Source organism: Apostichopus japonicus, chromosome 7 (genome assembly GCF_037975245.1).
Source record: "Apostichopus japonicus isolate 1M-3 chromosome 7, ASM3797524v1, whole genome shotgun sequence".
NCBI lineage: Eukaryota > Metazoa > Echinodermata > Holothuroidea > Aspidochirotida > Stichopodidae > Apostichopus > Apostichopus japonicus.
In genome coordinates this window covers 12,732,694-12,760,408 of record NC_092567.1, presented here as the reverse complement: position 1 = coordinate 12,760,408, position 27,715 = coordinate 12,732,694, and the positions used below count along the sequence as shown (strand labels likewise).

Here is a 27,715-nt window from a genome sequence, read left to right as displayed (position 1 = left end):
TATTTTTGTCTATTTTTGTTTTAAGTTTTTATCTTTCCTCAATTTAATCAAGTGTTGCTTCTGGAAAATTATTTTTGGGTCATTTTTGGGTCAAGGATTATTGTAACCTACAAAATTGAGAAAAATAGTTATTTTTTAGGGGGGTGGAGGTGGGTGCGGCAGGGGTGGTTTGAGGATAAGAGGGTGAAGCAATATCACCATTTCCTCCAAGGGCTGCTTTAACTACGGACAGTTTTAACCGGGTCGATATCTTAAGCAATGGACAATTCTGTTCCATGACGTCACTGGGTATATTCATCTTGACTGTCCGTTGGGAAGATTCAGGATACTGTAAGATGATATAAAGGGATCGTCTTTAAGAGGTTGCCGGACAAATACCCCCCGGACAATCACCCCCCGGACAAAAACCCCCCAGGACGAATACCTCCGAGGACAGCTACCCCCCGGACAAATACCCCCCGGACATACACCACCGAGGACAAATACCCCCGAGGATAAGCACCCCCCAGACAACTACCCCGGGACAACTACCCCCGGACATACACCCACGGGGACAAATACCCCCGAGGACAATTAACCCCACCCCCCAGCAATTACCTCCGGGAAAACTCTACCCGCACAAATACACCAGCACAGATACCTCACCCAGGTTACTACCCGAACTAAACCAGAATACGCCCCAGCCCCCCCCCCCCCCCCACGAGCCCGTTAACCAAGCGGACCTTTAGCTGGTGAACTACGTAGTACGAAAGCCCATTAGGGCCATGAAAGACAATTTTCTTAATCTGGTATATCAGATTATTATTCTGATATATCAGATTATTATTCTGATATGAAAAGTTATTATAACTAGGGAAAATTAAATTGATTTCTTAGATTATCATCATTCTTTTTGCAAACAGAATGACCAGAGAATAGGTTTTTTCAAATGGTAGTGACGTCGTGGTCTCAAGCCTCTTTCTTTACTTATGTTTCATACAATCGTACTATTATGAAACCTTACAGGCAATTCTGTTGGTGTAACGGGCTACACCGTAACCGGGTTTGACTATGATAGCCCAACGGTCCATGAAACAATGCATGGGGGTATGGATGATGATCATGCACACCAAACTAGAGGGGTGGACCGTGGTTGTGCTTGCCCCGCCCCTCCCTTCTGCTCCTCCCATCCTAAAATGGCGTGCACTTACAGGAAAAAATAGCTTAGAATAAGCAAAACAAGAGGAGCGTGGAGGCCGAGTGGCTAATGCTTTTGTTATATATATAATCCTGTTATGTTGTGTCCTTGGGCAAGGCACTTTTATCTCGACTGCCCCTATCCATCCAGGTGTATAAATGGGTACCTGTGAGGTAACTAAGGTGTGTGCGCTGGATTCTCAGCAGCCAGCCTGATGACCAGGGATTCAAAGTGCTATAAGATGGCTGTGCCATATAAAGCGCTATACAAAAACTAACAAAACATAACAAATCACCAAGTAAAATTACTCAGAACAAAACTTGAAAATGGTAAGCCGCAATAAGCCGGAATTGTTCGGAGATTAATAATACAGAATAGTGTCACTATAACAAATAGTAAATTAATAGTTACTACCAGCAGTGAGCAATTCCCAACCCAACCCCCGGGCCATTGTCAAACCCTATCCAGGAGTTTTGGGGGCTTATATATGAAAAGCTCGAATCTTTTTAAAAGTCGGGAGGAGGTTATAAGGGCCAGGGCACACGACGACCCTAGTGGTGCCAGTTTAACCGTCACCCTGACCCAATTGTAAATATGCTCTCGGAGTTGCCCGAGGGACCAGGGTATATGTTGAGGCCCGCGGGAAACTAAAGTCGAAAAAAGACGGGCGTATCCGTCGCTGTATCCGTCTCCTAAAGTTAACGGCATGCATATTTCCAGGGGTATATTCGTCCGGGGGTATTTATCCGAGGGGTAATTGTCTAGGGGGGTAATTGTCTAGGGGTATTCGTCCGAGGGGGTAGTTGTCCGGGTGGGTAATTGTCCGGGGGGTTTTTGTCCTCGGGGGTAATTGTCCGGGGGGTTTCTGTCCGGGTGGTAGTTGTCCTGGGGGGTAGTTGTCCGGGATGGTATTTGTCCGGGGGGTATCTGTCCGGGTGGTAATCGTCCGGGGGGTTATTGTCTGGGGGGTAATCGTCCGGGGGGTATTTGTCTGGGGGGTATTTGTCCGGTCACGCTTTAAGACCTTGAAAGATAACTTTAAGGAGAATTTGTTGTCTTGATAATAAAAGAAAAAGAGAGTGCTGATAGTGTTTCAATATATAGCTACTCCGGTTTTCATGATATTAAGCATTAAAATATGCTTAATCTCTGTATAGCTGTTTTAAGGCTAACATTGATGATGACGTCACTTCCTCATTGTATATCTAAAGGTTGAGGTTAATCAACTCTTCTATCAATTTAATAATTCAGCTAAAAACATCGTGTTCTTATTAATATCATATAAACAACAGAGAGCATCGTTGGATGACATTGAGCACCATCTGTTCTTGACACATTTGTATATGCATTGTAAATATGTCATGTGAGGGCTATAAAATGTCTTATTTATCCCATTGAGTTATAGTGTTACATCTGATGGAACTGATCTAATAGTCCAATAGTTAGACTACATAGTCCAGTCACTTTAACTAATGAACGTCAACTGCTTAAAGGGTTGAAGTTGAAAAGATAACATATACATGAGGAACAAAATGAATTCAATAAGGAAGATAGGTCTAAAAATAATAATGATAAGAAGAAAAAATAAATAAAACGAAAGCAAAAAATTAAATGAAAAGAAAAGATCTTCATTCCAGCCTGACTAAACTTAAATAAAAGATAATAATGTGTGTATTATTATTACAGCTCATATCAAATGTTACAAACACAAACCCGTATATCACATAAATACGTGTGCAGCGGATTATGAAAAGTTATTCAGGTGGGAGTTTCTCTTAGCGTTTCAATGGTGTATTTTCTTGTTTGTCGAGAAATCATAAGCAACTTCATATCACTAAATATAATACCAGTGACTCTCAAACCATTTTACCGATTTGTTTTTATGAAATTGGGGGGGGGGGATTTTGACAACCTCGAATAATTTTAATAATAAGATATAGATGCATTTGCAGTTATCATCATGCAAATATTGGGATTATCAACTGCATTGATTGCCTTCTTGTTGCAACCATGATTGGTCAATTGTGTTAGCAGCCAGTGTCTTTATCGTCTGTACTATATCAACTGATTCGAAAATCATCTGCAGAGGTTTTCGAGATTTGCGGAATAGTGTCGGAGCCTCTACATTTCCTTTTTGTACCAAATACTCGCCTAAACTTATATAATCATATACTAATATAATCATGCTTTTCGGGATTTTTTTAGGCGAAAGTTGACAGCCTTTACAACCTGATCTTTAATCTGTAACTTCAGCTAGAATGTCTGTTCTACAGATAAAGACAGAGCGATTGTATTGGCCATCTGCCAGCTAATGTACTAAACACAGTCGTTAGAGGTCGAAACTAAGGAGGAGAATGAACCAAAATGTGACGTAAGAATTATTCAGACAACATAAGCGTGTGGATCGTGAACCACGAAGGTTCAACGTTACATGAAAACATAAAGTCCATCACAAAAGCTCAAGCGTTCGAAGCATTTCCGTTTTATAGTAATGACATTGCAGCACACTTTTCTGCAGGAGTTTGACCAATTCTATATATAGCCTACTACAATCGCGTGCCGGTTATTCTACAGGAACGACGGGGAAGGGGGAGCTGAGGTGTGGATTTATCCGTCATTTTTTGTTTTGCCATGTCTAAATATGTTTAAAAATAACCCAGGCAGATGTAATCATTGAAAATTCGAGTCAATGTTACAAGTATGACTGCTTAGCACATTGGTATACCGACGTAAAAGCAGTTCTCGGTTTCATTTCTACGAGGAAATTGACAGCTAGCTATCCGTCAAATTATCATTCTGTGTTTTGTCATAGGCCTACCAAAGTCCGTGGAAGTTTTGGCTTTTTCCTTAAAAATTTCGAAATGTCGAAAAGGTCGAAAGTTTGAGGGAAACACCAAAATCCTTCAACAGTTTATTTGGACCTTTCGTTATGCCCTCATACACTCTCCTTCATTATATAGTACCAACTAACTATGTAATTATCCCGAATTTTCAAGAAAAGTTGATATTTTGAGATTAAAATAGTCTGTTGACCATTTTGAGATAAAACGTTACAATTTCAAGGAATAAATCGAAATATTTGGAAGATATCAGGATTTTAATTTGTGTCATGAGTGTGTCAATTTGTCAGGTCATGATGACAAAGTGTTGCCAGGAGGTGGAAAAATGGCTCTTCCCTTAGCTATTCTTTTTCTCTATTCATTTTTCCTTCTTTCATTTCAAGCTGAATTTACACACATGAAACTGAAGAATGAAAGCATAACTTATTAGGTACATGCTCAGAAATTCAACATGTTCGATCCAATATCATTTTGTGAAGCCCAACATTATAACGGAAAAATAGGTACTGCAATAAATAATAAGTCTATAAAAATCAAAGCAAATGAGAATCGGTCTGTAATATTTTGATTTGTTCAAGCCATCACCTTTGTCTGTCAAAGAACTTTTAGTTGCTATTTCCATGCAGGGTGGAATAAAAATGTTCGTACCTTTTGTTTTTTTTTGGGGGGGGGGGGGTATGTCGTTCATCTCTATCACATAGACACCTGATGATGGTTGGGTGTGCTTCTGATATCTTAACTAAGACTCTTCTAAGATGGGTATACTTGTAAATATATTATAAGAGAATCATTTAGAGCATTAACAGATGCCAGTAGCACTGGCGAATTAGGTATAGGAGGCTGAATTTTATGGAAACAGCCAGATGTGAATGGAGAATCTTGTGAAGCAGGGGGCATTCCCGCCCTCCTTCTTGCGCAAGCCATTGGATTTTAGTGCTGTTGCCAGATAATGGTACCACTTGGAACCACTTCGTGACCGGGTTTGCGTTACTTTGACCAAACAGCGTTATACAAAAACATAACTGGATCTATCCACTTGTACAAATAACGAATTGTAAACGAATTTAATTTTTAGTTTTCTATGTTGCTCATTTGGAACCCATGAAAGGGGTTTTCTTATATCATCGTACCTGGTCCTACCGAGGGGATACCATTACACGGTGCTTTTCAGGGACCTTAAGTGTCCTTGTGGATCTCAAACAAAGTTCTTAAGAATCACTGTTTCCGAAACTACCTACTATCCGGTATGAGAATTTGCTACAACACTGTGGCTTAGAACGGGACCATATTGACACTTTTTGTTTTCTTGCAAAAGTGATATAGATTGAATTCTATGTATATTAAAATTAATTCTCATGGTCTTGCTGGCTTGTATGTCATTGACATTGCAACGAATATAATGCTTGTTTTGGTGTAGGTAGTGTAAATCTTTGCCAACACATTTATGTCAAACCATGAGTTTAAGTTCCTGCAAACCATTGTGAACCGCATGACTGTTTGATTGTTTTGCTTGGCTTACCAAAAATAACCCATAACAATAAAATTCATTCCACCTTCAGAGTGACAAGCCCAAAAAAAAACGGACTTTTTAAGGAATTCGATGGCGCTAGTTTGAAACAGGGTGTTTTTTAATATAAAATAATTATATGGCTCTTACAGGCATCCGTAGATTCACTTTTAGGAGAATAGTGCCTCATCAGGCCACGTATTCAGTGGACGGTGGCTGCAAGCATACCGGTCGCAGAGATGTCACCACCTCTGGCCAAAGGCAAGGATTCACGCACGCCACCTAGTACGCTTCTGGTCGATTTGACCGACCCTCTGCGCATCCTCCCGGGTTCTTTTGCGACAACAAGGGAGACATGGTACGGGATCCTAGGCCACAAAAAGTACCATACCTACAGCCAAAGGTATTATCGCCAGAGGCCTGTCTTGAACCCTAGCCACGATTTACACGACCGACGAGGAATGAGTCTTTCGTCACCCTCTTAACAGCATCGGCCACCACATCAGCTAGTAAATTGTGCGGTTGAATTAATATATCAAGACTTCAGCTTCGACTACTGAGAGAGAAAAATAAATTTATAACGTGTATAACCAACCATTGATGGATTCGAACTCAGTTCATCAGGTTACCAGTCCACTGCTTTACCCTCTGAGCCATTTGACGAGATAACTTTACACGAGCTTAAATTGGTATTGTTGGTTGGATAAAATCTATTGGTAACAGTGAACGACACTGCCTTCAACGAAATCTCTATTCATCCTGTTTTACTCTCATTAGAACAACGGATCTGAATAGTTTATTAACAAGAAGCACACGCTTGTCTTTGTTTACATTGCAGCAAGCAGTAAGAATGTCGCTTCCTTTCAAAACGTAAATGTACAATAGGATTATGCCCCGATACTATCGATGACTTCGAAGCAAGCAGTAAAAGACAAACGGATTCCGTGAAATCTTCTTATTCACAAAAGGTTGCTTAAGATTATACGCTCGCAAGAGAGAGGTCTTGCTGTAAGTTGTCTCTCTTTACAACTATATTCTATGCAGGCGATCATGAACTGGAAATAAGCCTGAAATTTCAACAAACAATGCCTAGTCACATTTCAGTACCGTTTTGAATGAAGAAGGGACAATGCTTATTAAGTCAAACACGTTGACTACATGTGACTAATCTTATTTAGGGATCTGAATGGCTAAAAATAGCACGGTTATCAGAAACCCGAAACAGGATTCATAGAGTTTTGAGTTTATACAAGTAGATTTGGGAAACACGGGGATCGGGAATTCGTCAACCACGAGACTTTGTTTAGTCCGCAGTGGCTTGATGTGCTTATATTGATCCTCTGAAACTGCGGCATTTGCGTGGATAGGTCCCCCCCCCCCCAACGGAGATGGTCCAAATGACTGTGTTTCACAGATATATATAAGTGTGTATTTAGTTTAATACAAAATATTAAAATCATCTTTATAAATATTAAATTTTGATCTATTAGCAGCCAACTTGATCACGTCGTTTACAATTGTTGCATTTTGAAAGACTGAAGGGTAATGAGGTTGGACGGTGACGAGGACGGGGATTGAATGTTTTTATAGCTTTAATTTTTGCAATACAAGTCAACACTCTGTATAGGAGGCAATATCATCCAATTCATGGTCATAGCTACCCTCCCTTCGCCGCCCCTCCTTCCCATACCATTTGCCGGTACGTTACTGAACCATGAACATTGACAATGAAATATTCAATTGCATAAGTTTCCGATGAACAGGATTAAGATAAAGTTTCCTTCTTCTGCTGATTTGAAAAGAGGTATTTGAATCGCCTCTCATATAGAGTATGGGTTTGAATATTAATCCACGACGCACCCATAACTCTGCTTTACTTTCACTTCATCACCTGACCAAATTTATTCATGCAACTTATTTAATCTTGAAAAAACATCATGTTACAAAGTATTGGTTGAGCTGTTGTAAGTCTGAATCAAAAGGAAGGAACAAACCAATGAGAACATGTGAACTGTAGAAACGTTATTTGCATTTCCTTTCAAGTCATTGGAGGATTAGAGATTACGTTGATCCAAGAATTATACTCCATGAAATGGGAGGAATGCTAAAAGGGAAATCGTTCTTGTAAGAAATTCCAACTGAAAATAAACACTCTATGCAATCATAAAAGAGCTTTACATGCTGCTTGATTCTTTCTATTGATTTAAAATTAACGACATTAGATCGAAAGAAAGTGAATAATACAACCGTGGGCCACCTCTTTTCAATCTTTCAATCGCATGAACTATACGATTGGCAGAGGCTTACTATAGTAGGGGATTCTCCCTAACAGATATTCTCCCATTGTGCGAATGAGTGAGGGTTATACTAATGTACAGCGTATCCAGGGGGGCGTTGGGGACGCGCGCCCCCCGGGTAAGAAAAAGAGGAGAGAAAAAAAGAGAAGAAAAAAGGAAAAAAAAAAGGGAAAAAAGAGGGGAAAAAAGGAAAAAGAGGGGAAAAAAAGAGGAGGAGGAGAGGAAGGAAGGGAAAAGTAAAAGAAGAAGGAGATAAAAAGGAGAAAAGTAGGGAGTGGAAGATAAACGCCAAGACACCGGGAAGAGAAAAGAGGAACAGTGACATCATTACAGCGCTGATCCCTATTATATACACAGGGTAGCCAGTGACGGATCGAGGATTTCAAAAGGGGCGTGCGCTTACCCCACCCCTTACACCGACAACTCCATTTTTGACGTTTCCATTTTTCCTCTTTCACTAATGTATCTATATATATACTATATATGGTCTATCATAACGCGTGTGTGTGTGTATGGACGCCTTAAACAATTGTGCTATGAAACCAACTGTGGCTGGTCTCGAACTCGACCGAGTCGTCGGGGAACATGACGCATTTCGGGAAGGGGGCGACCGCCCCCACCCCCGAGGATATTTTTGTTATGATATCGCTAGTAAATTCGAAATGGAAAATGCTTAGATGCAACTTACAAGGCATGGTAAGTGTCATTTCCAGCGATCTGGGATGCATTTTCGGCCAAAATGTTCTTGTACGCTCTGCGCCAACTCGTGGTGGCGCTACGCTTAGATAGTTTGCCTACAGGCTTCGCCCCTCCCTTGGCAAATCATTCGCTACGCGCCTGTTCGAATTTCTAAAGCAAACAGCAGATATCACATCATATCAGTGAGCATGAAAATGGCGGTTCCAGGATGAACAGCCTCAAAACTGTCGATGTGTGTAGTCATAGGAACCCAATTTGATTTTGGGGCTCTAACAACTTGCCCGAAAAATATAACCTGAATTTTTCGCGCGCTTAGCGCGCGTTTAACATGTTGGTGTCAATATCATATCAGCAAGCATCGGCTATTACATTGCATGCCATCGTGTACCAAATTCTCAAATTCAAATTCTCTTTTACATTAGTAATGGCGATTTAGTCGGCCAAGCTTAGAACTTTATTTTAATTATCAAGGAGATATTTTTTAAACTATTCATTTCCTTTAGCTACATCATTGCAATTTCAGTAGGAGCCCCCCCCCCCCCTCCGCCTCCTACGCCTATGTGTGTAGTGTTCGGTTTCGGAAATATCTGCTATTTTTCCATTTCCTTCAACCAAGTTTTATAATAGCCGTTCTAAGAGGGTTTAATATTTGTAAACCAATAAATTAACTGTGTCTGAATTTTCGAAAATTTCCTAACCAACCTTCTTCATCATACTTCCCTGAGTTCCCTCTACTCGTGTAATTTTGACCGGTCTGTTAGGGGTTGAAGGAGGTTTTTCTATATTGGTTGTCCTAAGATGACATTTTTTGTAACATTATGGATATGTTTTCAAGTGAGTTTATTCACGAGAAATGTGAATTTTCAAATTCTGAACAAATAATGGGCTTAAAACCTTGAAAAGTGGGGCTGACGGGTATTGTGGGCCGCGACGTAGAATCACCTACAAAAGCAAAGACCCACAGGACATGCGATCAGGTCGAACATGACGTGTGCCGGGTTGACAATCTTCAAAAAGGTTATGGATGGAAAAAAAACTATTAGGAAATACTTCGTTCTCAGGCCAAAAGTGTACATCTGGTTGGTCATTTCAAGCCCGAGAAGTGCCGTTTCCGGTGATCTGGGGGGGGGGGGGGGGGGTATAAAAACCAGAAATTTTCTTGTACGCTGCGCGCCAACCGATGGTGGCGCTCCGCTTAGATAGTAATTCGCACCCCCCGGGTTAGAAAATCCTGGATACGCGCCTGCACAACTACCCTCGAAGGGGAACAGATATTACACACGATCTTAGCTAAAAGCCCGATCAGCGGGAGCTTTAAGTTATAAGACTTACCGTAGTTTAAGCCGACTGAATAGTTCTTCCTGTGTATGATTCATTTGTTTACATTTAGTCTTGCAAAGGACCTCTCATAAAGTGAGGGCAGAAAACCGGTGGTGTTTGGGTCCCAGAATAAATGTCAGTTTTGTAAATGTGACAATGGACAAGATTGGGCTTTGCAAAAAAATCTACGTTCTCAAATAATCCGGGGGGGGGGGGGGGGCGCGAATTACTATCTAAGCGGAGCGCCACCATCAGTTTTCATCAATTTCTGGGTTTGATACCCCCCCCCCCCCCCAGATCGCCGGAGATGGCACTTCTCGGGCTTGAAAATGACCAACCAGATGAAAACTTTTGCCTGAGAACCAAGTATTTCCCAATAGTTTTTTGCACCCATAACCATTTTGACGATTGTCACCAATCACACAACATGTTCGACCTCATCGCATCTCCTGTGGGTCATTGCTTTTGTAGGCGATTCTAAGTCGCGGCCCACAATACCCGTCAGCCCCATTTTTCAAGGTTTAAGCCCATTATTTGTTCAGAATTTGAAAATTCACATTTCTCGTAATATATTCACTTAAAAACATAGCCTACCCATAATGTTGCACAAAATTTCATATATGGGCAACCAATATAGAAAAACCTCCTTCAACCCCTAACAGAGCGGTCAAATTAGACTAGTAGAGGGAAGTATGATGAAGAATGTTGGTCAGGGAATTTTCGAAAATTCAGACACAGTTAATTTATTGGTGTATAAATATTAAAACCTCTTATAACGGCTACTATAAAACTTCGTTGAAGGAAATGAAAGAAATAGCAGATATTTCCGAAACCAAACTCTACACACATAGACAGTTTGGCGCTGTTCATCCGAGAACGCCATTTTCATGCCAACTGATATCTGCTGTTTGCTTTCCAAATTCGAATAATTGAAATGGGACTGAAATAATTAACTTTTATCTGTTTATTGTGCGATGCCCCACATTACATTCATTTCGAAGACGCACAGTTTCATTACATACTGAAGGCTTCGATTCTCTATCTGCCTTCAGTTTAAGGAAGTTTTCATCCCTACATATTGCTAGATATCCATATAGTACAATGTCCTTGAGATTTCTTGGCATTTTTTTTTGGGGGGGGGGCTGATCTTGGTAAATTGCAAAATCGGGAGTGGTCACACACCATGTAGTCAGTGCACGACCTTTAGACGTCACTAATCACTATACACAACCCGATCCAGGGGCGAATCCAGGATTTTCTAACCCGGGGGCGCGAATTACTATCTAAGCGGAGCGCCATCATCAGTTGGCGCGCAGCGTACAAAAAAAATTCTGGTGACACCCCCAGATCACCGGAAATGGCACAATGACCAATGACCAACTAGATGTTCACTTTTGCCTGAGAACCAAGTATTTTCCCAATATTTGTTTTTCATTCATAACACTGAAGATTGTCACCAGTCACACATCATGTTCGACCTCCTCGCATCTCCTGTGGATCATTGCTTTTGTAGGTGATTCTATACTATACGTCGCAGCCCACATACCATTTCAAATTTGAAATGCAGCGTTTGGTCAAGACAAATTGGTGGGGACACGGTATATCATGTCCCCACCACTGAAAAAGTTGGTGGGGACGCGTCCCGCTGTCCCCGCCAGGATCTGCGCCCATGTATGCCCATGTATTGGTGTACAAATATTAAAACCTCTTATAACGGCTACTTTAAAACTTCGTTGAAGGAAATGAAAAAATACCAGATATTTCCGAAACCGAACACTATATATACCCACATAGACATTTTGGAGGTTGTTCATCCTGGAACGCCATTTTCATGTTCACTGATATGATGTGATATCTGCTATTTGCTTTACAAATTCGAATATTTGAAATGAGATTGAAATAAATAACTTTTATATGCCCCACATTATATTCATTTCGAAAGACGCACAGTGTTAAGTTCATTACACACTGAAGGCTTCGATTCTCTATTTGCCTTCAGTTTAGGGAAGATCTTGGCATTTTCATCCCTAGATATTGCTAGATATCGCTAGATATTGCTAGATATCTTTTCAGTGTAGTGTCTTTGGGATTTCTTGGGATTTTTTTCGGGGCCTGATCTTGGGAAATTCCAAAATCGGGAGCGGTCACTATCCAAGTATAGGTCAGTGCACGACCTCTAGACGTCACTAATACACAACCCGATTACTTGTTATCGATGAAGTGGTGTGTTGCCGGATTTTGTCAAGGTCTTGGTACTATGGGCGAAGGTCTTTAATTAAGTTTCGTAACTCATCGGAGGCGCGCGTTTTCATGCAGATGGGACTGATCGGTGCGTCCGCCCCCCGGCAATGATACGCCTTAGGATCCACTACATGATATTCACAGGAAATGTGCTCAATTCTCAAATCGCATGCTGAATTTATTTTTGATTCATTGTATGAGTTACGGTACTAGGGGTGGGGTAACAATTAGCATTCAGTTCGCGTTGTATAACATTTTATCTCTGGATGGCAGTGTTGCATCGAAGGACATAGGTCTAGTGCAGTTCGCATATAGATCCTGGTTCCCGACGACTCGGTCGAGTTCAAGACCAGCCATATAGTTGGTTTCATAGCACAATTTTCCAATTGTTTAAGGTGTCCATACACACACGCGTCATGATACACTATATATATATATATATATATATATATATATATATATATATATATATATATATACACACATTAGTGGGAGAGGAAAAATGGAAACGTCAAAAATGGAGTTGTCATTTTAAGGGGTAGGCTGAGGCGCACGCCCTTTCCAAAATCCTCGATCCGTCACTGGCTACCCTGTGTATATAATAGGGATCAGCGCTGTAATTATATCACTGTTCCTCTTTCTCTTCCCGGTGTCTTGATGTTTTCTTCTGTCCCTTCCTTTTCTTCTTTTTCTCTTTCTTCTTTTTCTTTTCCCTTCCTTCCTTTCCTTTCTCCTCTTTTGGCCCCTCTTTTTTCCTTTTTTTCTTTTCTCTTTTCTTCTCTCCTCTTTTTCTTACCCGGTGTGCGCGCCCCAACGCCCCCTGGATACGCGCCTGCGATCACTTCAGTAATCTATGAAGTGGTGTGTTGCCGGATTTTGTCACGGTCTTGGTAATACGGGAGAAGGTCATTAATTAAGTTTCGTAAACCATCGCGCACCGATTAGAGGGGTGGGGCGTAGGGTTGTGGGCACGTTTTCATGCAGATGGGAACAATCTCAAGAACTGCCACCCCCCGCCCATGATGCGCCCTTGGATCCACTACATGATGCTCACAGGAGATGTGATCAATTCTCCAATCGCATGCGGAATTCATTTTAAGATTCATTAATTGCACGAGTAACGTTACTGTAGGTTTGGGGGAAACAATTAGCAGTCAGGTCGGAGTGTATAACATAGGTCTAGTGCAGTTCGCATAGCCTATAGATCCTGGTTCCCGACGACTCGGTCAAGTTCGAGACCAGCCACAGTTGGTTTCATAGCACAATTGTATATGTATATATATATATATATATATATATATATATATATATATATATATATACATACATTAGTGATAGAGGAAAAATGGAAAACCTCAAAAATGGAGTTGTCGGTGTAAAGGGAAAGGTGAGGCGCACGCCCCTTCCGATATCCTCGATCCGTCACTGGCTACCCTGAGTACATAATAGGGATCAGCGCTGCAATTATGTCACTGTTCCTCTTTCTCTTTTCTCTTCCCGGTGTCGTCTATTCTCTTCGTCTATTCCCTCCTTTTCTCCTTCTTCTCTCTTTCTTCTTTTTCTTTTTACTTCCTTCCTCTCCTTCCTCCTCTTTCTTTCCCCCTCTGTTTCACTTTTTTCTTCTCTTTATTTCCTCTCCTCTTTTTTCTTACCCGGTGGCGATCCCCACCCTCCCCTCGCCCCACCCCTCCCCCTGGATACGCGCCTGTGTACCGCAAATAGACGTTGCATGTTATGTGCTGTTCACAAGGATTTTTTGCTGTAATATTTGTTTGCTGATGAGGGTGGGGTGGGGCTACTCCCCCCAAGAAGTATATGTGGTTTCGCCCTCGTCCTTGGGTTGACTTAATTAGTCCCTGCCCGTAAAAATATTCTCTGCAGGTTCAAGCTTCGGATTCACTGAGGTTCCTGTCAGTGCATGGACCGTTATGAAAATGTCGAAGGCATATTGATTGATCGCAATCAATTGAAATTCCCATTCTAGGTCACTGTTATGACAGGGAGAGACTCAGAGTATCACAAAAGGAATATGAAATATTCTTTTTGCGAATTAAATAACATACTTTTTGTGTGTAATCACGTAATCTCGCGGTTTAACTTTGAATCTATCTACGTTAAAAGACCATTATTGAAATCCAATCAAAGCGCACAAGGTTTGTCACGTGATCAACATATCATTTGAAACGACGAATCTATCGATCTGCTAATCAGGGTACATCACAACGTTGGAATCATATAAACTTTCTATGGATCCGATCCGAAGTCGAAACTAACTCACAACACATAATCAAATTACCCCGAAAGCACGGTAAGAAGTCCCCGAGAAAAGGATTTTTTTCGTAAGGATCTAAATATTTCTTTTGGAAAAGAGGAAATCCTTACTCAAATGATTTAGGTTAAATTTGATATCTTGAGTCGTAAGGAGCGCCTGGCGCAACGAATGATTAGGCGTAGGCTGCTGTAGCATACAGTTTGCGAATGAAAATCATACGAAACCTTAACATAGGCTTAAAAGCCTATGCTTCCTGTCTGTGAATTTAACATAAGTAAATTAATTGAGCTTACCGCACATGGTGCCGGAACAGTTCAAAATTAGAAATATGTAAAAAGTGATAACTTTCTGGAAGGTATTTGCAAAACAAGACTATTCAATTTGCTAGCCTAGGTCCAATGCTGGTAAAACTACAGTATCACTAATGACATCACAGTACTAGTTACAGGGTAGTACTGTACAGTAGTAGCCTAACTTACTTAGTTACGGTTACATTAGACCGCACAGAATGACTTCGAAATAACGGTAACACTAGCAGTTAGTTACACATTGCTTTTGAGTCTAGATCTATACACGGCTACAGGAGTACTAGTGGAAACTGATATGATACGATACTCAAAGTCGAACAAGCTTTGCCAAGTTATATACTTGATTATGCCCACATGCACAGTATAGTATTGCATACACATTGTACTTCAGCATTTTGTTGTGCGTGCGGCTGTGAGGTAGAAAGCAAATGTGGTCGCGGCCACCAGGGTCTGTAGTATGAAGTATGTAACCATTGTAACCATACTGTATGTAAAGTATGCACTTTCTGTCCTTACTAATAACAAGTTCTTGCTAATTGCAAGTTGGCGATGTGAAGCGGTGTGCATACAGCTAAAATGTAGGATTTCCCCTCATTACAGAGCGTTGCAAAATGTGATTTATTTCCTAATTTGTTTTTAGTATGAATGGAGGATGATACAAGTTACTATCAATTTTTCCGGGCAGATCTTTATTTTAAAGAATATGGATTTTCTGAGTTTTGTTTGAAGTGTTGAACACTTACTGCAAATAAGCTAGTCGTCTGTGGGACAACCTAAGCAGAGTTTTATGTTGTTAGACATGATCGGACGACTGTTTAATTTGAGCCTTGACATCGTAAGGTGAACCCATTCCCAGTATGGTAATATTAGATCATAAATTATGTTTAAAATTGCTGTACATTAATTAATGGAGGGAATGCTCTGTGGAGCTTGTGAAGAACCTCCTGTGCACATGAAATATTCCCATAATGCACATGCAGATAGAAAACCACTTTACGCAGTCAATTCCCATTGAGATCGGTCATTGACAAAAATCAGTTCACTTAAACATGCTTCAAGTTTGCCAAGGAACTGCTTTTATCATACTGTAATATGTTTGCAATGATACTCTTGCCCATATTCGTGTGTGACTAGTCCACAGGTCACTTACCAAACTATCGAGCAAAGTTCCTTTTCTGTTCACCAAATTTAAAATTCTACTGGCCAATGGCAAATTGGCGACCATTAAATTGTCTACCCTGATGTATACTTGTACTTATTATTCATCACGCTGCCAAGTGAATAAAAGAGTGCATCGTGTTATTCCGCCAGCAGTCCAATGAATAAGAACTAGGCTAGGCCTAGTACAGTTAGCAATAAACCCCTGGGGAAATAAGGAGTATATACTGCTCACATTATTCAGCCAGTTACCTTATTCCCCCAGCAGCTGGACAAAAATGTTGAAAGTTTTGTGTATACTGTACATATAAATTCAATATAGAATTGTTAACTTGCTTTACTGTACATGTGCACAATATACAGATCTTGAGCTAGTTGAAATGTGGTTTATAGTGAAATGGCACCTACTGTACAGTAAGAGTGTCAAGTCTAAATTACTGTGTTTAATAACTAATCAATTAAACTATTATAGAGGATGATGTTGTTTAATGTCATCACCTAAGTACTGTACAACATGCCAAATGTTGTGTTCAATAGAACATTGAGTAGTTCTTTTAAGGACCACCTGGTATTGTAATCACTCTACAAATTGAAATGAGATGTGACTACTGCTTGCATTGAACCCTAGAGCTGTCTCACACTTTTGTCACCAATTATGGAAGTTGGGTACTCAGAACACAGGAAGACATGGTTTTTCACCAGGCTGCTGGGCAAATAGGCCTAAAGTTTTCAAAATCATTCTATGTTGCTTCTTTGTTGATATGTTACATTGAAAATTGTGTTATTTTTTACTCAAGATCATCAGTTTACATACAGTACAGTATATTGCTTCCTCATGTTGGATTTTGTCATGGTACTGTTGTTATCAGCATTGCTGTGTCATGGTACTAAGAAAACTTCCCCCAATTTGCTGAGATTTTGACTGAGAAAAAGATTGATTGTACTTCAAATGGAAGGGTCACTGTGAATTCATAACACTTTTGTTGACCTAGGCTAATATTTATACTTATTAGGTCCAGGCTAAGTTACACACAATTATGCAGAGCTTGTCATAATTTGAATAGAGGCACAGCATTGCCGGGCTAGCAGTAAATTTGGGGATACAGTATAAGCAGGGGCGCAAATAGCTCAAATTGAAGCTTTCAAGTACCAGGTGCCGTTCTGGAAACTGATTCACATGGACCCAGGGGTGACTTGAGTGCAACCAAGAACCATTGACTAATCCATACTTAATCCATCTCAGCAGCAACAGTGTACGTAAAATACTTACATTCCCTCTTCAAAACATAGCACATACCTTCCAAACAATTGCCGATATCCAGCTAATTTTTTTTTTTTTTGCATTTAGATAGCGATGGTTAGGCAAGATTTTCCAATTGACTTAGTGTGGTGTGAGGCTACCATGTGGTCGAAGATAGCAGCAATAATGAAAGTATTCCATGGATATTTTAGTTCCAGCTACTGTAACTGAGCTTCACAATTTTAGCGAATAAACAGATGGTTAGACTAGATTTCCCCATTGACTTAGTGTGGTGTTAGGCAACCATGTGATTGATCGGATTAGTAATGAAAGGTGGCATGGTGATTTGCCATAATTTGCCATTTGCCATGGTGATTTGCCATTGTACATTGTTTATGACTAGTTTCACAATTTTTTTTCTTCAATATTCGGTCCGGAGTTTCGGGTACCAGTTACCCACCCGGGTAATGATAACGGGTACCAGGTTCCGATTTTGTGTTACCTGACTCAGGCCTACCTTATACCCCCATGATCCCTTGACCTGTGACAGGTTACAGTATATCCAAAAAGGATTTAAAAGGGTTTCAATGATACATTTATAGCTCCACAGATATTTTTTGCATATTTATCTTGGTCTCTTGACTTTGGCAAGTTGTTCAATTGGCCTGTGTGACAATAGTATGTATGTCTGTGTGAGACCTGATCTTGTAAACATGATAACTGGGAGTTGCACTGAATACTGTACTTGTTATGTGGATTTACCTTACTGAGTGCAAGATCAATTTTTGGTAATCTGACAATCCAACATAATTTCAGGTCAAGGGAGGTCAAATGTCAACCTTGTAGAACTTGATAAGTCCAAGCTTAGATGGAGGTCATACCCATATTGTAGCAACAAGATCTACCATGTAGTGAGTTAAAGATCCTGCACTGTTGTTTTTGTGGAGGTCAAAGATCATTTCAGGTCAGTTGGAAGTCTGAATTTGCCTTACAAGTGCGTTTGTTCAAGCATGATAACCACAGCTACAGGTATGGTGAACTTCATGTTTGGTGTGTACTATATATCCACATCTAAACATGATGATGAAGTCTAACCTAAGCATTGATGGAGGTCACACTAAAGCAGGTACTGTAGATCCACCATAGGGAATAAATAAGTTACACTTTTATATTTGGTGAAGGTCAACACTGGTAACCGAGAAAAGATGCAGTATTCAACATTGAGAAAAGATACAGTAATTCACTGTTCAACACTGGTAGCAGAGAAAGATACAGTATTCAACATTGAGAATAGATACAGTAATTCACTGTTCAACACTGGTAGCAGAGAAAGATACATATATTCAACATTGAGAATAGATACAGTATTCAACACTGGTAGCTGAGAAAGATACAGTATTCAACATTGAGAATAGATACAGTAATTCACTGTTCAACACTGGTAGCAGAGAAAGATACATATATTCAACATTGAGAATAGATACAGTAATTCACTATTCAACACTGGTAGCAGAGAAAGATACAGTATTCAACATTGAGAATAGATACAGTATTCAACACTGGTAGCTGAGAAAGATACAGTATTCAACATTGAGAATAGATACAGTAATTCACTGTTCAACACTGGTAGCAGAGAAAGATACAGTATTCAACATTGAGAATAGATACAGTAATTCACTGTTCAACACTGGTAGCAGAGAAAGATACATATATTCAACATTGAGAATAGATACAGTAATTCACTATTCAACACTGGTAGCAGAGAAAGATACAGTATTCAACATTGAGAATAGATACAGTATTCAACACTGGTAGCTGAGAAAGATACAGTATTCAACATTGAGAATAGATACAGTAATTCACTATTCAACACTGGTAGCAGAGAAAGATACAGTATTCAACATTGAGAATAGATACAGTATTCAACACTGGTAGCTGAGAAAGATACAGTATTCAACATTGAGAATAGATACAGTAATTCACTGTTCAACACTGGTAGCAGAGAAAGATACAGTATTCAACATTGAGAATAGATACAGTAATTCACTGTTCAACACTGGTAGCAGAGAAAGATACAGTATTCAACATTGAGAATAGATACAGGAATTTACTGTTCAACACTGGTAGCAGAGAAAGATACATATATTCAACATTGAGAATAGATACAGTAATTCACTATTCAACACTGGTAGCAGAGAAAGATACAGTATTCAACATTGAGAATAGATACAGTATTCAACACTGGTAGCTGAGAAAGATACAGTATTCAACATTGAGAATAGATACAGTAATTCACTGTTCAACACTGGTAGCAGAGAAAGATACAGTATTCAACATTGAGAATAGATACAGTAATTCACTGTTCAACACTGGTAGCAGAGAAAGATACAGTATTCAACATTGAGAATAGATACAGGAATTTACTGTTCAACACTGGTAGCAGAGAAAGATACATATATTCAACATTGAGAATAGATACAGTAATTCACTATTCAACACTGGTAGCAGAGAAAGATACAGTATTCAACATTGAGAATAGATACAGTATTCAACACTGGTAGCTGAGAAAGATACAGTATTCAACATTGAGAATAGATACAGTAATTCACTGTTCAACACTGGTAGCAGAGAAAGATACAGTATTCAACATTGAGAATAGATACAGTAATTCACTGTTCAACACTGGTAGCAGAGAAAGATACAGTATTCAACATTGAGAATAGATACAGGAATTTACTGTTCAACACTGGTAGCAGAGAAAGATACATATATTCAACATTGAGAATAGATACAGTAATTCACTATTCAACACTGGTAGCAGAGAAAGATACAGTATTCAACATTGAGAATAGATACAGTATTCAACACTGGTAGCTGAGAAAGATACAGTATTCAACATTGAGAATAGATACAGTAATTCACTGTTCAACACTGGTAGCAGAGAAAGATACAGTATTCAACATTGAGAATAGATACAGTAATTCACTGTTCAACACTGGTAGCAGAGAAAGATACATATATTCAACATTGAGAATAGATACAGTATTCAACACTGGTAGCTGAGAAAGATACAGTATTCAACATTGAGAATAGATACAGTAATTCACTGTTCAACACTGGTAGCAGAGAAAGATACAGTATTCAACATTGAGAATAGATACAGTAATTCACTGTTCAACACTGGTAGCAGAGAAAGATACATATATTCAACATTGAGAATAGATACAGTATTCAACACTGGTAATGGTTAAAGAACCCCATCTCAATATCTTGGTGTTTACTTGGGAAGACTGGGTGTGGTTGTTTGGGAGTCATCTTTCTTACTCTTCTCTAGGAAGTGAAGTATAATATGTGTAGTATCATGTGGTGTATCAGTCATCCTGGGAGGTCTTCTTCAAATTCTGACAGACTATCCTAACTACTGAACAGTGTGTACAAATATTATTGTAAATTTGTTTTGAAATGGTACATGTGGAATGGTTGCCTAGAGTTTTCAATGTTCCTATGCAGTGTGAATTCAATTGCTACCAAGTTACTTTGTTAAGAATACTATTTTCCTCAGTGGAAGAATAATCTTGTTCACATAATTTTAGAACGCAAGGAGTACAGTACCTGACTGCAAGGGCGATTAAGATCTTAGTATCCATGCTCGTTTACTCAGGATCACACCCCACAATCATCATCTCCCTATCCTGTCCTAGGTCCTGGCCCCACGGGGGCAATCCATTGATATTTTAGTGTGAATGCTCAGGTGCTCAAGTGACCCATCTCTCAATATTAAACCTTGTCACTTCTGCATAAACACAGACCAGTGTGAGTCTCACATGTGACTAATGAAGTTTTTCTCAACCTGGAATTGATAACTTCCCGACCAGGGTATGAATGGTGGCTTTACACTTAATTATCTTAATATAGCAAGGGACCACTGGGAGTGTCCTCATCACCATATTGTAGTTCATTCTTCTCTGAAGTTCCACAGCAACTAACCAGAACTTTTCTGAAATCCAAACACATTATTCTTAAATAATACAAGGGTTAATAAACTTCCATATTTTTATTAATGTGAATTGATAATTTTATCATAAATTTGTGAGAAATGCTTAGAATTTCCTTAAAACAATCCTTAAATTCTGTTCATAGCCTTGAGGCTTTGTGCAATGCTTTGTGTAGATGTTACATACTGTATATGGTATGGATCACGGTACAAATCAACTGTATTGTACTTACATACAGTACACAGAGGAGTAAATTATGTACGTAGTTAACAGTTCTAACTTCTAAATTACCAAAGTTTGACTATGGCACTCTGTGGATTTCTCCCAGTATTCCAAAGTAGTTTCAAAGGGACCATTATGTGTTATAGCACAAATATAAATTTTCAAATGGCACTGATGGCCTGTTTACTTTTTGATCAGGCCACACACAGGATGAGTAAATGCAACCTGTCTCAACTTGGCCATCATAATTTAGATACAGTATTTAGTAACAGTGTGTATGAACATGAATGATACCTCAGCCCCCTGGTTGGGTGGCTTTTAAACCCTTAACTCCATCCTGGGATATTAGAAACTCATCATGAAAAGTATAGACAAAGGTAGTGTCTTTCATGTTCACTGTAAATAAAACCATTGTCTTGTTTGTATTAAAAAGCATTGTGTAAGTATAGTCAAATGGGGTAAAAAAAAACAATTTACCTAAAGTTTGCTCTAAAAATTGATGAGTAAGAGGTATTGTTTTGGTTCTAATGTTCAAGTGTGTGGAGTGGGATTCTCTTAAAGAGAAATTAACAAAAATAACTTTTTTGTAAATGGAAAGTGTCGTTTTTTGCGAAAAATGTTTTTTTTTTTTACCCCCAAAATTTGCTTAATTCGGGGTAAAAATAACAATGCCGGGGTAAAAAAAAAAAATGCTAGAAAACAGCTATTTTCTTCATGAATGTATCTTAAAATCATGTTTGCATATAATTACATCTAAGTATGAGCTACTACCTTTACATGAAAAAGGAAACAAATTGTGAAATTGTCTTAATTCGTAATAATGGATCGCTCGTGTCATACGTCATGCTCAGCCATATTCATACTGTACAGTGTGTATATGATGCTACACAAATGTGGTGTAATATAGTAGAAACATTAGAGTTGAGCCAATTTCAGTTACTTCTGCCCAATTATTTAACATTTTTGACACATGACAGACATGAAAACTATTTGCCTAACCTCTTAAATCAACATTATGGAAAAATTTATACATTCGGGCAAAATAGGGAGTACATTGGAGCCGGAAAGTACTTGTTTTTTTTTACCCCATTCACATCATTTTTTTGGGGTAAAAAAAAACAAGGCCCCCCCATGAAGCGTGAATGAAGTTGGAGTAATTCTACCATGGGGGAGTGTAATATCACTAACTGCTATGCTGTAACTGCTGGAATAATCTCCACATCATATAAGCTGCGTATGCAGGAGAAAGTTTCGAATATGTGGTACAAACTTCAAATTTTGCTATTGTAGCATTCGCTTGATTCGATGAAGCGGTGATTGGCAGCGAAGTGACATAGAGTTCCAGAAATTATATAATAATAAACTAGACATATAGGACTATCACCAAAAATAAATAAGAACTTTGGCTAAATATTCCCCTTCTATAAAAAGGGGTTGTTTTTTTTTACCCCAACTACCCCCTTGTTTTTTTTTACCCCAACTGACTATACTAAATAGTCCACAGTACGCGTAAGAGACTTAAATTGTCATGCTCAAGCCCTGACCTCTTTCACTGTACAAGGTTGAGTTCAGTGCTACTATACATGTGGAATGCAATCTACAGTATGCTCAGTGCAGGCTACTTTTGTTGGCCAAAAAAACTTGAGATTGTTCGTGAAATGCTGCACTGTATTCATGCTGGATGGCTGGCTTAGCTGCACACCTTACTTTAACATATTAGATTGAGTGTGATTGTGTCAACCGATTATTTTTTTTATTCTTCAAATTTGTGAGTTTCAACTTGACACTATTACTGTACATGATCTTTCACTATCTGTCAAGTCTCATACATGTATTTATGAGCAAATGTTACTAATGATTCACTTGAAATACCAGTTTGAGATAACACTTGCCTTGTACATAATATGCTGATTGTGAGGCTGAACATTCAATTTCAGTTATATATTGTAGAAATGATAGGAATAGACACTGTGTACTAGTGGCAGACCAATCTGTACAGAGCACAGCTCAGTAATTACTTGACTCTATGCACAGCAAAGGGATGTCCACCACTGACATACTGTATAGGAAATATAATTAGGAGATCTGACTCATCTTCAAGAGATTTCAGGATGTTTTGGCTCGGCTATATTTGACGTCAGGAAGAGCAGCTTGCACGACAATGTCATGTCTTTGATTGATGTTTTTTTTTACTGCACACATACATATGCTACGTATTGAAGGTGTATAATTAGATCGGTCTTGGTAAAGCTGCCAGCTATTAAAATATTTTGAATACTGTATGCAGTGTTTCATTATGATCTAACACTTAACTGCCATTCAGTATTAATTCTTGTAACAGGTCTGCTTCTTCTTCAATAAAAGACATATTGTATGACGTAGTAATTTCCAGAAATTTATCAGAGATTTGCAACATCTGTTAATAGGCCTACAGTAGGCCCTGTTGTATGTACTTTAGCCTACTGTACCTTACATGTTATTGCTCTAAAGCTGGAAATGTTTTTGTCTTTTTTTTGTCTTGTGTATTTCACATGCAGCTTAACCTGAGCAATATAGAGAATGTTTCATTGTGGAAACTGAATACTGACTCTGTCACTCTGATTCATGAGAGATACATGGCTTTATTGTTTTACAATTTCCTTGACAGATTTAAGTCAAATGCATCATTGCTGTTTTTTTTTATTTTAGTTGCATTTCATATTAATTGATTAGTTATTGCATATTAATGAGGTAATTATATAGTTAAGAGGTACAGCAGTAATGTACAGCAGTTACGAGGTACAGTAGTAAATACAAGGTATAACAGTGAGGTACAGTAGTTATTGGGTAGAGTACTTTACGAGGTACAATAGTAATTAATAAACGAGGTACAGTACAGTACTTACAAGGTACTGTACAGTGGTAATATAGTAACGAGGTACAGTACTTACGAGGTACTGTACAGTGGTAATATAGTAACGAGGTACAGTACTTACGAGGTACTGTACAGTGGTAATATAGTAACGAGGTACAGTACTTACAAGGTACTGTACAGTGGTAATATAGTAACGAGGTACAGTACTTACAAGGTACTGTACAGTGTTAATATAGTAACGAGGTACAGTACTTACAAGGTACTGTACAGTGGTAATATAGTAACGAGGTACAGTACTTACAAGGTACTGTACAGTGGTAATATAGTAACGAGGTACAGTACTTTCGAGGTACTGTACAGTGTTACAGTACCGCTCACGTATAACTCGCGTAGACGTATACTCTACGTTTATCTACGCGATTATACGCGGTTATACGATGTTATACGTTTCTGTACGCGACTTTCGACGCGGCGTCTACGCCGTGTCTACGTGGCTTAGGGCTTCGCTTCAGTGCACCTGAATAGGGATTATACGCGCGTAAAGACGTACAATCTCGTATAATCTGTAAACGTAGGATATTCTCAGCCGCTTTATATAGAAGAGCTTCTATGGGTTAGAATAAACTGTGATGCAGAAAAGAGTCGGTAAACTCAACATCAAGTAATGTCTCCTAAGCCTTTCCAAAATATTCAACCACAGAGTAAGCATATACTTAAGCCGTTAAGAATAAGAGTAACAAGAAAACAGCGCTACTAGAAGTACAAACGATCGGTACAATCAGTGCAGGAAAACTTCAGCAAGGAAACTTTATCAATTACAATATATAGTAATATTATATAATAATATATACAGTAGTAACGAGGTACAGTACTTACAAGGTACTGTACAGTGGTAATATAGTAACGAGGTACAGTAGTAGACTAGTTAAGAGGTACAGCTGTAATATATATACTGTAGTTACGAGGTACAACAGTAATATTGCTACAAGGTACAGCAGTAACTTACTACAGTAGATGCAGCTGTAGAACTGTAGGTACAAGTACAGTACTGTAACTGTACTAATGTCAACATGTTGAATATGAGTCTTGACACCAAATTATGACCATACGTACAGTATACTGTATGTTGTTCACTTGTAAACTTGTGCCTGTGTGATTGGTGATGTCATAGGTCAAAAGGTCAAATACTGTACCTCCAAAACTGTTTTTTAACCATTACCTGCTTGTCACTATGTTGGAAAACTCATAACACCAAAAGATATGGAGAGAATAATGGGACAAATATTAAAATAGTATATACTTACTGTATGTGGTTGTTAAGGGTTCAGGTCAGGGGTTTAGGCAGCAAGCCATCCAGTCATCTTTTGCATGGATGGTTTCTCAAAATGACGGCCTATTTTTCCGTGCACGGCTTTTAAAATGTATATGAAGCCGTGCAAAGATTTCTCAAGTTTTCAGTACAGAGTTAGCAAATACAGAAAGTTACAGAAATAAGACAATGATTTCAATATTGTTTTGGTTTGCTTTTGTTTCTTTCCCTAATTTTACCAATCAAATCTTGTATTGACTAACTAGACAGTTTCCATTTTACCCTCCGATGTATACCTCAAAATGTGAAGTTTCTTTTGTCATGGTTACAGTTCACCCACAGAAGTGAGAGATGGGGGATGATGAATGGATGAAACTCTCAGTGGAGGATCGCTGTATCCATAAGGTATAGTACAGCCCGGAGATAACTTAACCTTTGATTGTTATAAGGTCCATTAGTATTAAACATTAAATCTACATTCAGTAGGTACAGTATAGCAGTGCGTACAAGAAAGTTGGAGGGGACACGGGCAGAGGAGTGGTGTTAACTCGGGCCATGAGTTATAAGTACTAGGTGGTCAAGTTCATAGAGCGTACTTGTGACTGACTTGAGATCAACTCATGTAAAACATTGAACTGTTCATTAAGTTAAGTTAAGTAATCACAATTGATAAATCAGGCTCGAAACAAGTGTAAGGCAAGTTAGTGAGTAATTAGTATTGAGTCCTCCGTAGTTTGTTCCTCAGTAGTCCATGTCATTGATCCGCTTGGAATATTAATATGCCTGTTAAAATCTTATGTTTCAATGTCTTTGTTTGGTACTTATATAGTGGTTGTTCAAAAAGATTACAGAACAGGGTGATGAAAGGTTTCATAGAGAGCTGATACAATTGGTTATCCTTCTGCAGACTTAAGGACTTTTATTTAAATTCAATATCTCAGATAACAAACTATTTGCCGTCAATTGAGAAATAAGTGAATACACCTACTTTACACCAAAGCTTGGTATGTTTAGCATTGTGATAATGTGGACACGAATAAGATAAACCCTGTCTTGTTTTTCATGTCCATACAGGTATGGAAGGCCAGGCTCAGTGGATATGAAGAGGCTGCTAAGCTATTCCAAAAACTAGACAACGAAAAGAGTCCGGAATTTTCAAAATTTGCTGGCCTTTTGAAGAAGTTTGCTTTGGATTCAAATGCTGTTGCTCAGGAAAAGGGATTAGATGCAATATTGGCCTACCAAGAGAATGCAGCATTAGCCCCTAAGTGAGTTAGTTAAATAATTATCTCTTTGGGATCTCCCAAAGAAATCAACACACATTCCATTACTGCTTACATGTACTGTCTGTACATAACATAAGTTTGCATGCCACTCTATCTCTTCACTTCCTCTTCCAGATAAACCAGTGCTGCTAAAGTTATTAACTCTGATTGGTGTTTGTACAGTTTGTGAATTGCCTTGGGTTTGAACTTTTCCTGAAAGTTTTCTATCCGATTAAACTGTCTTTCTGAAGTTCTGCTGAATTGGTCTTCTCCCAGCTTAATTAAGAACAGTTTACTGTGTAATTATCCGGTAAAGTGCATATCCATTGATGCAATGCACTCTTCACTAGACTGGTTGGGTCCACAGAGGTTACATATAAATTGTATTCCTCAGTTGAATTTCACAATTATGCAAAGTTGGTACTGCTATCATGCTATAGAAGATTAATGGCTGGATTGTTGTTCATTCTTCAGGACTTGTGGAGAAGTTTCTTCAGCAGTGGTCACAAAATGTCTCAACTCATCCAGAACCAAGACAAAGGAAAAAGGGAAAGAGATTCTAATGATGTACATAGAACTAGAAAAACAAGAACAGGTCATGGTAAGGTCATTTCTTACAGACTCTATAGTTATGATTTTCTTTCCTGAAGTAATGTTTTACTGGGTTTCTTTATACCATAATAACATTAATGATATGGGATGTTTGCAATGCTGGTATCATGTCAACAAAACTTGACTTGCATGATTCCTAAGTGAAAGTATTCAATATCTTTAGCCAAAATTGGTCAAATTCTTCATCTCAGATTGACAGTCTATGAAGATCTTTAATATGATCACTCATACAGTCTTATAATTTAAATCATACTGGTCATCAATAATAAGAGTTGTAATTTTTTTTATAATATTAGTATTAGTTCTTAATGACAGCTGATCTATTCTATCAAGAGGAAGCTATGATACCTTCAAACCATCCATTCATGGTGAGAAAGTGCTATGTTCAACTGTCTTAAG

General features: G+C 38.8%; 1 protein-coding gene across 6 annotated transcripts in view; it reads left to right on the top strand.

Annotated features, from left to right (window-relative positions):
* The first annotated feature begins 14,266 nt into the window (after nt 1-14,266).
* The window catches only part of LOC139969375 (cytoskeleton-associated protein 5-like), a 72,499-nt gene continuing 59,050 nt past the window's right edge, over nt 14,267-27,715 (top strand). For 5 of the 6 annotated variants that reach the window (XM_071974267.1, XM_071974265.1, XM_071974264.1 and 2 more), the window contains exons 1-4: nt 14,267-14,389; nt 25,771-25,844; nt 26,514-26,707; nt 27,179-27,305. In XM_071974267.1, the coding sequence (XP_071830368.1) occupies nt 25,791-25,844; nt 26,514-26,707; nt 27,179-27,305 (375 nt within the window). In that variant the 5' untranslated portion in view covers nt 14,267-14,389; nt 25,771-25,790. Of the gene's footprint in view, nt 14,421-25,770; nt 25,845-26,513; nt 26,708-27,178; nt 27,306-27,715 lie in introns of all 6 variants that reach the window. The other variant, XM_071974263.1, reaches the window with a different exon arrangement.